Below are 14144 nucleotides of genomic sequence, written 5' to 3'. Positions count from 1 at the left end.
AGCAACCACCCTCCCATTCTACTACTCCTACACATTGAACTCTGAAGTTCAATATCATTATAAATTTATTGTACATCAGAATCAAACCTAACTATGCTGGTAAGGAAACCTTTCCTCATTTGAGCCACACACACACACACAAATGTAACTTCTAGTAAAAAAAAAAAATAGCTACATAAATAAAACAAGAAAAAGAAAAATGTGAGTTTGACAGTAGCTGGAATCCATGCTGAATCTTACACAGAACATATCACAATTTTCATCTGAATACTCATGAAGCTTAATATTCCCTATTGATTACCTAAAGCTGAAAAATTCTGAGGGTAAAGAACTGCACACTAAAAAAAAAAAAAAAAAAAAGCCTCAATTTTTCAGTACGATGGAAGTTCTTGAGTGAGAGCCAAAGTGCAACGTAGTGAGCACCTGCTAACATTAGGGAAAATAAGAGGGAGACTTTTACACAGCGGCTTTCCTTGTCCTAGTAAAGCATTTCTATCAGGAAACAGTGCAGATCAGTACATCCACACCTGTGGTAAATCAAACATTCTCCGTCAAGTTAGTTAGACGTATATGTTTTGTTGCAATAACCAATAGAGAATTTTTTAAAAATTGTTTCTGCTTTTATGATCATAATTTCTAAAAATTCTATGGTCTTTTTAAAAAATCAAGTAGGATTTTCCAATTTAACATTCAAATATATTAGCAAGAAAATGTAATGAGCATGAGCCATTTACAAATAGTTTATGTGGCAGGAACTGAAAGATTATATAAAGCAACCCAACTAATTAGCTGGTTAAGAGTATGTTATATAAAATACTTAATAAAAGGCTTACAGAAGTTTATAGCCTCGACAAATCTCCATACTCTATTGGCTTTGTAAGTGAGCAGGTGTGATCTATTTCATCGAACACTTTTGGAAACTTCAACCAACTTTTTGTTTACTAAGTTTTACAGTTGCAGGCTTGATTTGTTAAAGATGGGAGGTGTTCGCTGAAAGCTGGAAAGGACAATTGCATTCTAAATAAATTTAAATTGCTCCTGGGAAAATTATGCTTCCAAGCCACACATACCCACAAAGGGAAAATAGTATAATCCACCACATAAGATGAGTGACAAATGGGAAGTCAGGAGTGTAACCTTTAGGAAGGTGGCCACTGGGTATGTTTTGGAGTTGAAACGAGTTTAACTAAATGGCAATAAACAATACTCTGTCGACAGAACAGTCTCCGTTGCATGATTGCATGTCATTTTCTAGGTCTAATTCGTCTACAAGAGCTCATCAAAGCTCCCTCCAGATATAATATTAAAATCAAAATCCGCCAGCTGCCCTCTGGGAATAAAGATGCCAAGCCTTTACTCAAGGAGATGAAGAAAGGCAAGGAGTTCTATGTGATATTTGATTGTTCACATGAAACAGCCGCTGAAATCCTTAAGCAGGTAAGAGGGCTAGGGAGGAGGTGGAGGTGTGGGATAAATGTTATTTTCTATTTTTCAAAAATGACATCTAGTTTTCACTTAATGCAGCATAATAAAACTGCAGCAGTCCAGTTTATGCTAAAGATCATAATTTTCAGAACCCTTTTAAACAGGCAAGGGGCTCAGAGAGTTCATGGGGCTTCACTGAAGCCATAATGTGAGTGTTTAGTTGTAAATGTGTGTTTCTATGGGTGGACGGAGTGGTATGTGACTCCTACCAGCAGAAGATGAGAGGAGGACATCATTTTGAGGTGATTAAACATCTCTCTCTCTCTCTCATGTCTCTTGAAAAGACTGTGCCAGCTTTCATTTCCACAATGCCTGACTGGTCCTAAATACATCCTCCTCATGGCAAGACCTCTTTTGTCAAACATGCAGGATTGCAAACACAATAAAAAAGGTATACAGGGACAGTTGCAGAAAAGATGCCTCTTTCTTCTAATTTGTTGTAGACAATAAACTGCTATGCATTAATCTCCACAGATAATGTGAGTGGAAATATCTGGTAAATTGTGAAATCCTATATAAATGAAGACATGAGTAATGTTCAAAAAAAAAGAATAATAACAACAGAATAATAATTTCTGAGCACTTGGTCTTATGTTTAAGAAAGTAAATTCATTGGGAAGCCAAGGCAGGCAGGATCACCTGAGGTTAGGAGTTTGAGACCAGCCTGATCAACATGGAGAAACCCCATCTCTACTAAAAATACGAAATTAGTTGGGCATGGTGGTGCATGCCTGTAATTCCAGCTACTCAGGAGGCTGAGGCAGGAGAATCGCTTGAACCCGGGAGGCAGAGTTTGCAGTGAGCCGAGATCACACCATTGCACTCCAGCCTGGGCAATAAGAGCAAAACTTCATCTCAAAAAAAAAAAAAAGTAAATTCAGAATTAGAAACAAATAAAGCATAGACTGGTGCTTCTCACCCCAGAGTGATTTTGCCCTCTGGAAACTTAGAGCAATGTCTGAAGACATTCTAGGGGGTCATATTTGGAACAGGGCACTCTACTGGCAACTAGTGGGTACTGCTAAACATCTTGTAATACACATCTGGAAAGGCTAGTGAGATGTTTAAAATAGAAGCATTAATAAAAGATCAGATGATTGAATTTAGGAGAAAGAAAAAATATCCAGGTTATATTTTATGTGGTCTGCCAGCCATCTCTTTATATTTAAGTCATTATTGTGGCACAGGCAATGGTTTCATCTAAAATAACACAAGCTGTATTGTACTCCTTTGTTTAAAGGTCTGGGGTTGCTATGTTGTTGATTGGTAAGGGCCAGTAATTTCATAAGTAGATAAATCCCTTCACAGGAATGCAGAACTGTGGATTTTTGAATCACTAGGAAGAGCTCTCTTCAAATAATCATCTGGCCTGACTCTCTGGTGCTCCATCTCACACTTGCAGAGCACCTCCATGCAACCGTTGAGTTCAGAATTGAGTTTTTACTTGCACTGAACATCAGCAGTCAAAAAAGTTGACCAAATGTTTCTATTATCTGCTGGATGATTAGAGTAAAAAAAAAAAAAATTCTATTTAAAGTTGGAGTTGGGAGGTTAAGGCAGGAGGATCACTTAAGGTCAGGAGTTCGAGACCAGCCTGGCCAACATGGTGAAACCCTGTCTCTACTAAAAATACAAAAAAATTAGCCAGATGTGGTGGTGGGCACCTGTAATCCCAGCTACATGGGAGGCTGAGGCAGGAGACTCACTTGAACCTGGGAGGTGGAGGTTGCAGCAAGCCAAGATTATGCCACTGTACTCCAGCCTGGGCAACAGAGTGAGACTCCATCCCCAAAAAATAATAAAATAAAATAAAATAAAGTTGGGAACACAAAGTTGCATTTGAAAGCAATCACAGACATCACTATATCTAATTCTCACACTTTGCAAGATATAAAATGATATTGCCAGACTCATACATCCAGTGCTTTCTCCACCATGAGATGCTGTCACTCCTGCTAGGCAGAAGAGTATCCATTGCTTAATTCTATGCTATAGTTACATTAACAAATCTTTAGATATTAAAATTTCCTCTCAATAAAGCAAGCAAGCATGTGGCAGTAGTGTCAACAACTGAAGAACTTTAAAGGTAAGTAAATGCAATCAGTAATCTTTTATCATAAGGCTTCATTTAAGAATGTTAATACAGTTCATTAAAGAGTGTAATGAAGTGTGTGGGTCAGAACTGAGAAAAACACCCAGATTTACGTGTAGCACTCAAAAGGCAAAGAAGCATCCCTTCCCAGGGGCCTGTTGTAACAGAGGCTGAGGACTTCTGTTACATTTAAGAGAATGATTTGCTGATGAGACTTCTGTTTGTTAGATACTCATTTGTCTCACATAACTGGCCACATCTCTCCCAAGGGCAGGTCTGGAATAGGCAAGAACAGTGTACGGTGGCGGCAGGGAAGGGCTACTAGATTTTCTCTTCTATTTCACTAAATTTGGACTTGAAGTTCCTTTGATAGAAGTGGCTCTTTCCTAGCAGCCTGGGGATTACATCATTCAAAGGACAATTAAAACAAAAACAAAGCAAAATATCCAAGAGCGGCACTCTCAAGAAATGTCTAGCTGGTACAGCGGGGAGTAGGATTAGTTCAGCTTTGTGCCAACCACTGACACAAACGTTTTTCTCTCTATCCTCTCTCTTATCATGTTTTAGCCTATGTTTGCTTTTCCTAATCATTTTAGTGTTAAGAGTGGCCGTGAGGCTTGGAGGAAGACACTAAAGAGATGGCTCATCCAGTTTTCGTTCTAGACTAATAATCTGCAAATATTTTGGGGATAAGAACCCTTTTTTAAAGGTCCTATCATGAAATTCCTACCGTATTGCATGTAAAAGGGCAATTGCACTTTTTGGAATAACTACAGAGGACTCAGGTCAGCTTAACGGGGCTTCAATGGAACCTCCAGAGGCTGCTGTGCTTGAAACGGGATATTGGAGACATCAGAACTTTTCTGTTCTGGTCAAAGTAAGGCCCAAGCACTCTATGTGATACAACTTAACTTGCTCCATTTGCCCTGGAGAAAAAACTGTAGCAATAGACGTGTCTGCTAAGAGATTCCCTAGGAAGGCTGAGGACTCAGGAGTTCTGGGTCCTGATTCTGACTGCCATTCCACTAATCCTTCTACCCAAGGAAAGGAAAGGAAGGAGACTTACCTCTTTTACTGAGGGTCCTAAGAGGTGCCAACAAAGGTGCGTGGCATCCTACATGATCATAGCATCAATCTCAAACAACCCCCTGAGGTGAGTTTGGTATTCTCACTTTCGAGGTGAGGCAACTGACACTCAGACAGGATAAGTGACCCATATAAGGTGACTCTCTGAGCCTGGCTAGGCTGCCATGTGGTCTCCAGACTGCCTGATCTCAGAGCCTGTGTGCTCACTTTACTCTGAAGGGCCCCCAAGCAGAATGGATGACTATTGTGAAGTAGGCTTTCAGAAATGTCTGGAAAAAACACAGCCATATGCTGCTGGTCTTCTTTAGATAAGATTAGTATTAATAGCTTTTACTTTTCTGGTAACTGAAATCACTGCCAAGAACATTTCTCTGCCAGGTCAATGTGGTACCCTCTTCATGTGCATTTTCCATCATTATCCTGCATTTCCCTGCACCTTTATCATATTTTCCCACCTTTTAATGATTCTTAAGAAAAGAAGAAATCAAAGGCACTTTACAGATATTTAACATTTATCTAAAAGTAAAAATTGGGGAAAAGTCTATAGTTATTCTTGGGCATGCTAATTACTCCAGCAAAGTAATTATTTCTATTCATATTGAACAAGTACTATATGATGAGAATCTGAGAAGTTATTTCCCCAAAATTCATTTGAAATTTGAATGTCAAGACTTGATTAGGCTACAGAAGATAGGGCTTTCATATGAACTTTCTTCATGAATTTCTACAGTTGGAAAGTTTCCATAAACCAGAAGGTCGCATGTGTCCTCTCCCCAACTTATCCACCTACCACCTCGCAGCAGGGTCCTGATGCTTTGAAAAGATGCTGCTCTCTCCTTAACCTGTCTTCAATGTGGAAACCGTTGCTCCTCCTCACTCTCATTTCCCCAAGTCCAATTACTCTTTCGCTGACTCTTCGCTGTTTATCCTTCATATACACCCTCATTCATACTGAGTGTGATTTTACTGAGGGAGTGGCTGAAAGGAGGTGAATGTAAAGAATGAAGCAAAGGGCAAGAAAGCTCTACCTATGGAATTCCCAACTTGTACCTAGCAGGATGCTAGGTGCTAAGCAACCATCTCATTTAAGTGACCCAATAACTTTTAATATGATTGGCATTATTCCTCTTTTGCAATTGAAAATTGAAGCCAATTTTATCTACCATATACTGAGCATACACTTAAATAGAAAACACCAAGGCCTGCATGACCTGACCTGGCCTCCAGTATCTGACGCTCCGTTTCAGAGGCATCCTTTCTGGCCACGTGACACAGCCTTTTCTCCCCACATCATAGCCTTTGCACTTGCGGTTGCCAAATCCTGGAACATTCTAAATTCCCAGTCATTCCCGCCTAAGTTTTCATGAATATCTCTTGAGAGATAAAAGAGAGGAAGCTCCCTTCTCATTCTCTATATCCCTTCACTCTACTTAGTTTGCTCTATCACCACAATAAAAATCATAGTGAATTAAGACATTTACTCATGTGTTGTCCATATCCTTTACTACACTGTAAGTTCCAAGAGGACAGAAGCCTTCTTTGTCCTTTTCCCCCAAATCCCTAGCACCTACTACATTATTTGACACATAATGAGTGTTCAGTACAGCTCTGTTGAATGAATAAATGAACCAAACGAATGAGTGAGCCGAGAACTGTTCTAGATTCTTTCAGTAAATCATCCCCAAAGTCATATTTTCTTCTACCCCACTGAGTCTGCTATACTCTCATCTCTGCCAAGCACATTTGGGTGAGTTGCTCCTCCGTGCCTGTTACCCTGAAAGAAAGGCTGTGTTCAACTATGAAATCCTATACTATTAAGAAGCTGTAATGCATATGAGCCTGTGATTTCACTTCCCGAAAATAAATTTGGCACTTTGGAGAACTGCCTAGTCACTTTTAAATCTATAGTAGGATTGAGTGAGCAAATCGCTATTTCAGGCACCCATTCCTAATGGGTCTCTGATGAAAAGCAAGGTGGCACTGTCTTGCTCCATTCAATGGGAAGCTCCCTGGGGGCTGGGCCAATTTCCTGAGCTGGAGAATGGCCAGCAGGTAAGCATGAACACGCTGTTTCCCACTCAGAAAACCTGCCCTCTCCTTTACATGAACAAATTGAGGGAGGTTTTTTCTCCCACAATACTAGTGGCAATGAATATTTAGCTATAATTGAGCCATTAGTCTGCATAAAACATTTAGCACCAAAATAGTTTGTACAGCTATATTGCATTTTCTCCTGTCAACATTTGTATGCTTTTCCTTTTTTCTCCACCCCCAACCCACTTTTTTTTTTAAATATCTTTCAATTAACATAAAAACAAGGCAAAGAAGAAAATGGCTTTTTGTTTGTTTGTTTTAATGCCTGGTCTTCCTCTGCTAGGAAGTGCAATGACAATGCTAGTTAATCAAATAATTCTGTGCATTGATTCTCTCCTCATATATGTTGTGCCCAGTGGCTGTAATGATGGCAAACAGAGATGCTTAAATTGGTTTCATCCCTTGTTTAGATAAGTCAGAAGCAACCATCAGCCGTGATCTCTCATGATAAAAAGCATCAAGTCAAGCATGGCACACTATGCTAAGGGATTGTAAACACGTGCCCACTAAGTCAGATCTAAAAGTCAATCATTTTTTTTTCATCATAAACACATAGAATAGGCAGAAGACCTCAGGGGCCATTTTATACTGAACACTTACCGTATGCTGGCACTGTGCTAAATAGGTTAAATGCATCAGTCATTTAATTTTTATGAGAAAATTCTGGATAGAAGAAACTGACAGAGCCCAGAGAGATTTTGTAACTTGCCCAAGGTCACAAAGCTAGCAAGTGGCTGGTCTGGGATTTAAAACTTATCTGAGGCTTTGAAAGGAGAAAAAATGTAACCCCTTCTGCTACTGTTGTGTACAAGATGTCAACTGATTCTCGACTTATTGCAACCTGAAACATATTTTAGTTAAGCCTTGTACTTCTTGAACGAAGGTGTTTCATTTTATTCTCAAACATCCAATCATGTCTAGCTTTACACAATTCCTTAACAAATGTGAATTATATCAAATGTCCGATGGCCCAGTAGAGAATGTGGTAGGGATACCGCAGATAAATTTACTTTTTTATTCAATACTTATTTGTTGAGAACTGGTTGAAGGTGTTGGAGATACAACGGTGGAAGCAACAAGAATAAAAACCCAAATCTCTGCCCCATTAAGGCAAAAAGAGACCTTGAAAATGAATGTAACAAGTGTAAAACTATCCAGTGCTTGCAAATTGGCCTAATACCATCAAGTTACTTTCTTTTTTTAATTAATAAACTTTGTTTATTATTTAATTTGAGACGGAGTTTTGCTCTTGTTGCCCAGGCTGGAGTGCAATGGCGTGATCTCGGCTCACTGCAACCTCCGCCTCCCAGGTTCAAGTGATTCTCCTGCCTCAGCCTCCCAAGCAACTGAGATTACAAGCATGCACCACAACACCCAGCTAATGTTGTATTTTTAGTAGAGATGGGGTTTCTCTATGTTGGTCAGGCTGGTCTCAAACTCCCAACCTCAGGTGATCTGCCTGCCTTAGCCTCCCAAAGGGCTGGGATTACAGGCGTGAGCCACCAAGCCTGACCTATTTATTTATTTTTTAACTTTTGTTTTCAGTTCAGGGGTACATGTGCAGGTTTGTTATATAGGTATGTTCCTGCCAGTGAGGGACTGTGACTAGAATCTTAGACTGAAAGTTGGGAGACCCATTTGCAAATTCTGCTTTTTCCCTAACAGAAAAAAATAACTACCATTTATCTGGTATTTACTGCATGCATAATATGCTATTGTTTGACTGGAATGATCTCTTTTTATCCTCTCAAAATAGTCTATGTCATAGATGAGGAAAATGAGGCTTCAGGTCACACACTCAGTGACAGGTCTGGAATTTCAGATCAGAGTATGATGTTCACATCACCCGCATTGCTCACATCCTGTAAACAGGAAACTTTGAGAAATTCTGTTGATGCCTCTTCAACTCAGTCACCTCATCTGTAAATAAAATTATCAAAGCTTGCTAATATTTCCATCAGCTCTGAGCTTCCATGCATACACGTGACCAAGAATCCTCTTACTAGCGTTTAGATATAAAGAACTTGCTTGTACTTAGTAGGCTCTCAAAGAAATGGGAAATTAATTAAGCAGTTCGTTCTTTCTTAAAGTTTCTTCAGTCCTTTGACAGTCTTTGAGCCAGTTAATTGATAAGTTCATTACTTTGAATAAATCCTGACAATGTAATAATGAGGAATCTCAATTTATACTAATTTGATGATAATTTGTAGTACGTTATATAATTACTTTGGCGGTACATTCTCATCCTAATTATGTTTCTCTCAGGCTGATATTAAAATGTATTTATATTCCCTGAACACATAGTTAGTTTTAGTTGTAAGGAGCGGTTCATGGATATGAGTATATTATTAAATGTATACAAGAATTAATTGACCTCTGTGGATAACCAACAATTTACTAAAGGTGTGTGCAATTTGCCCATATTCTTAGTGTCCAGGATATCCATTAGAGGATTCTCAAAGGCCTCCAAAAAGTCAATTTAAGAAAGAACTTAAATTTGCTTCAACCTGAATTGGGAAGCGAGAAAAACCATATATGCATATGCTTCAAAAATGCTCTAATGCTTAATCCCAGTTATATCAACTTTTGACTACAGTAGGAGATAAGAAAAATTTTCCTTGCAGTGGAAGCAGGGGTACTTTAGAAGAAACCGTGAAAAGTATTTGAAGATATGTATGTCAGGGCACATCTTAAGCCTATTGGATCAACAAACTTCAGCTTTATTCAAAATTGTAGGAAGGTGCATGCTCTTGGATGTGCCTTTTTTGTGGAAAGGAGTTTGTAGTGTCTGTCAGATTTTCTAAAGAAGCCTGTACACTAAAGTGGTTTAAAAATTACTTTGCTAGGTTAACCTTATCTACTTCCTCAATCCTTCACAAATGCAAGATCTTATCAAAAGGATCCTTCCTTCCTACTTTTCCCATGACTGTTAGCCAAATCCTCTCTGCTATAAGGGTAATCCTGTGAAATGTAACTTTCATCATTTATCCAGCCAAACTATGTGCCAGGTTTTTTTTTTTTTTTTTTGGCCCATAGAGTTCTATGTGCCAAAGAATCTTCTAGGGTGAAATGGGAATTACAATATCATTAAAAACTCTAATGTATTAGATGAGATCATTATTTAGTGAAGGACCCAGTGATTCATTATTTTCCACTTCTCTAAAAAGGGAATGTATTAGTACATATGTCACATTATTTGAGAAAATTTAAATGTGACAATGGGTTAAATATAAGGCATTAAGCTCAGCACCAATATATAAAATATTCCACTTAGAGATTATCGTTGTCATTAGTAGCAGTAGCCTTGTGTGTAGGCAAAACTACATGTGTGATGCAATTCTTAGAATTGGCTTCCCAATTCTGACTCTGTATCACGACATCACTCCCTGCTCTACATCATAACAATGGTTTCCAAGGCTCCTCTCGGCCTAACATACCAAGTTTCCCTGAGATCTCACCTAATGTAATTACATTTCCATGCTAGAATTAACACTTTGCATCCTCTTTGTTCTTCCCCCAACCAACCAGTTTCTCCTGCTCTGTCCCTTTGTTGGTAACTAGAAATTTCATCCAATTACTGCAGCCAGAAACCAAGAAATCCACCTTACTCGCTCTCACCTTTCACATTCATTAGTTAGCAAACAGTGGAGATTCTGCCCTCGGAATATGTTTTAGATTCAATCTCCTTTTCTCTATCTCTCGTCATCTTCCTTCTGTACTAATATAATTGATCTCTCTGCCACAAGTTCCTTTCCCCTCCTATTTCCTAACCATCCTCTGCATAGTCTCAAACACTATTCATTCTGAGTAAAATATCCGATGTTATAACTCCATGTTTGAAATTGCTGAGTGCCACCCTCTCCACCCTGGATGTTGCATTAAGAATAAAGGACACATTTCTTAGCAGGCCATGCAGAGCTCTCCACATCTGTCCCCACTGTTATTATAACATGTATTGCAAAAATATCTATTATGCCTAATATACCCTTTTAGCCAAAAAAAATCTGTTACAAATTTTTAGAAACTATCCTTTCTTACTCCATTAAGGAGATTAAAGTTCTTTCCAAATGTGACCTAAAGGGATTCAAAATCACAAGAAAAGCTGTATCCAATTAATTCCAATATCTCCAGGGATGTCATAATAGGAGATCAAGGTAGGTCTGAATTCTTACAGAAGAAGAACTGTGAGTTAAGCACCTCCTAGTCCCTGGAACATCGTCCAAGGAAGGCCCTTTCACAGCTGGGTCCAGCATTTATGCAGGAGGCTCCCTCACAAGTAGACAGGAAACTTAACAAACTCTGGTGGGTGGATTGATGCATCCTACTTTAGATAAAGCTTTGACTCCTGTGGTTCTAACTTTGGTCTTAAATAACCATATGGTTTTATTTGGGTTCTCAAACTCCAGTAGAATTTTGCGCAAATTATTAATTTTCCTGCCACTTACACCTCCTATTATCAATTAAGAAATTAATAAAGTCCTAAGATCCCAAGATTGAAATCAAACCTGGGTTCAAATACTGTAACTATGCTTTATCTCTAAAATCTATAAATTAGGAATAACACTTCCTCTCCAATTAAATGTCAAGAACCTATTACTGTAGTGAACATCGTGTTGTGGCACTCAGCAAGCAGTCACTGTGAATGTTATTGTTGTAGCTTAAAAATATGAGCTTGGTTAATATAAATCAGTGGTTCTCAGCACTGGCTGTACATAAGTATCACCTGGGGAGTTTTTAGTAACTATCAATGCCTGAAACATACCCCAGACAAAATAAATCAGAATATTTAGGAATGAGGCTCAGGCATTGGTATTTTGGAGAAGTTTCTTGGTGGTTCTAATAATATACTGAGAAACACTGATATAAATTATTTTCTAAGCCTGATAGTTTTCAGATAAATTAACAAAGTCAAGTCACCCAAAAAGCTGAAGATCAGGCCCCAGACTCATGAAGACTTTACTGGGCAATAGAGATCTCGTGAGACCAGCAAGATCACTATTTAATGGCTGCACCCCTGTCTCTCCTTCAAAAGGTGACTTTCAAGCAAATTTGAGGTATAGTTTTCATTAACATCATTATGAAAGAAGCTTGTTGCAAGAAGATTACATTGAATCATCTGGGGTAGATAATAATTCAAAATATTCTGTTACCTTCCAGCTTCTAGATTTTGTTCAATAATTTGCTGTTAAAATTTGTTTCCTCCGTATTCTCTCTTACATATCATCTTTCCACCAATTTTCCCTAGATGTTGCAGAGAGGTTATTTTTTAGTTTCATGTAATCGCCCCAAAAGTTCCATTCTCTCCTATTTACCAGATTGCCTATTTCATTCTGCCATGGGAAATCTTCTTTTCCTGCTCTGTTCTCAACAGTCTGTACTCCTTAAATAGCATAATCTCACCTGTTGTGCACCCGGGTGATGCAATCTGGCTCTTCTAGTAGGATCATCTTCTAAGCTAAACTAAACCCCAATGATTTCCTCTCCTCTTATTAATATCTATTAGTATGAGCTTCCTTTATCCTGCAGACCATACTTCTAGGGAGAGAAGCTTATATGGGAGTTAAGACTGAGAAGAACTTCCAAATAGTACAGTTATTTAATTCATCAACTCTTTGTGGAATATCTTTTGCTTTTCTTTAGTTTAACTTGGAGGCAGGAGAAAAAGAGGCTGGATTTATACATCATATAGCACAGTTTTCAACTGCAAGGAAAAACCCTAGACTTGTGGTTAGCTTATCACCTGTGTACATGCATGTGTTTAATACGTGTAAGTGAATGCAGGAAATAGAGAAACTTAGCAAGTTGTCAACCTCAAACGAAAAAAGTCGATTTTTCCTTTTGATACATGTTTTTGACGTTACCAAAGCTGGAGTAATGTACCAATCACTGGAGTTAGGGTTACAGCGATTTCATACGCCATAATCACAGAAAGATGAGAAAATGAGATGTATTGGTTTTCCATTGCTGTTTAAGCCAAATTTAGTGGCTTAAACAATATATTTGTTTACAGTTATAGAGATCAGAAATCTAAAATCATGTTGTTAGCAGGTCTGCTTTCCTTTTGGAAACTTCTGGGGAAATTCCAACTTCTTGCCTTTTCTTACTTACAGAGGCCGTCCTCATTCCTTGTCTTGTGGCCCCGCATCACACTCCGTCCTTCTCTCTCCTTCCGTTTACGCATTCCCATTTACACCTTCTCTGCCTTAAGACCCTGCTGTTTTCATTGTGATTACATTGGGCCTACCTAGATAACTCAGAGAAATCTCCCCATTTCAAAATCTTTCATTTATTCACATCTGTAAAATCCATCTCCATGTAAAGGAACATATTCCATTGGTTCTGGAATTAGGACGTGGACATCTTTAGAGAACCCTTATTTGGTCTCCTCCATAAGTAGATGGGTATCTTTCTGTATATCAGGATTTTTCTGGTGTCTAATGCTATTTTCTGTATATTCCACTATTACTTTTGTAGATGTAAGCTATAATCATTCAATGCGGCATGAATGTACGTTCTATAGCAATAAACACTGGTCTAAAGACTGTCTTATATCTACCTTGTTCTACTGATGACCACCATTAAAAATTGCATGGCCAAAGAGGTATCTGGCTCAGAGGATAGTATAGATGCAGCCTAAAATATTACAGTTAGCAATTAAAAAAGAGCTACACACTGAAGCTCAAACTTTCATCTTAAAATTGCTGCTCGGAGACTTGATATCATTCACCTGGTTTCCTGAAGACTGCTGTGCCAAAAACACCTTATTTCTATCTTGAGGTGAAACCATTATTTTAGCCACATTGCATGTTCACACATTTGGAAGTTATTCACTTGAAATTATTGATTACAAACCATGTCTGGTGGTTTAGAATTTATCCTGATATTGAGAAAGGCTATAAAAAGAGAAATACACTTCAGCTTAGTCAGTATAAACTTCAAAGATGCCTATTTTTCAATGGATAAAAAGCAGTAATAAAAAAAACCATATAAATATTACAAGAACACCTCAAAGTTGCTCAGTAGCACTCCAGGTTCCATTTTGAGTTTCTGTTACCACAATAGTAGCAGCAGACCAATTATGTGTGACATATGGATTTCCCTTAGTGATGGTTGCTGAGAATTTGTGGAGAGGAATTTTTCATTGCTCTCTCCATAGCTCTGCATTGCCTTCCAGGAAATGATCAGACTGAAATATCGTCCAGGCTTCTTAAGATTTAACTCCATGTGTGGTTGGAAGACTCTGAGCCAAAGACTTTCCCTGTATTTTGTAGAATGACTCTGTCAACAACCACAGCCATTAGACCCCTATGAACTACGTCCTGGTCATCTTTACCTAGACTTCATTGAGGACTCACAAGACAAACTAAAATATGGCCTTGGTGCTACT

At 38.5% G+C, this 14144-nt stretch overlaps 1 protein-coding gene across 12 annotated transcripts in view; it reads left to right on the top strand.

The window, feature by feature from the left end:
• Positions 1–14144, top strand: part of GRIK1 (glutamate ionotropic receptor kainate type subunit 1) — a 404320-nt gene that overhangs the window by 268935 nt on the left and 121241 nt on the right. For all 12 annotated transcript variants that reach the window (XM_054468420.2, XM_054468419.2, XM_063659835.1 and 9 more), the window contains one exon: positions 1256–1437. In XM_054468420.2, coding sequence (XP_054324395.1) covers positions 1256–1437 — 182 coding nt within the window. The remainder of the gene's footprint in view (positions 1–1255; positions 1438–14144) is intronic.

Source organism: Pongo pygmaeus, chromosome 22, assembly GCF_028885625.2.
Source record: "Pongo pygmaeus isolate AG05252 chromosome 22, NHGRI_mPonPyg2-v2.0_pri, whole genome shotgun sequence".
NCBI lineage: Eukaryota > Metazoa > Chordata > Mammalia > Primates > Hominidae > Pongo > Pongo pygmaeus.
Note: the sequence above shows the minus strand (reverse complement) of the source record. Positions and strands in the feature narration are given on the sequence as shown.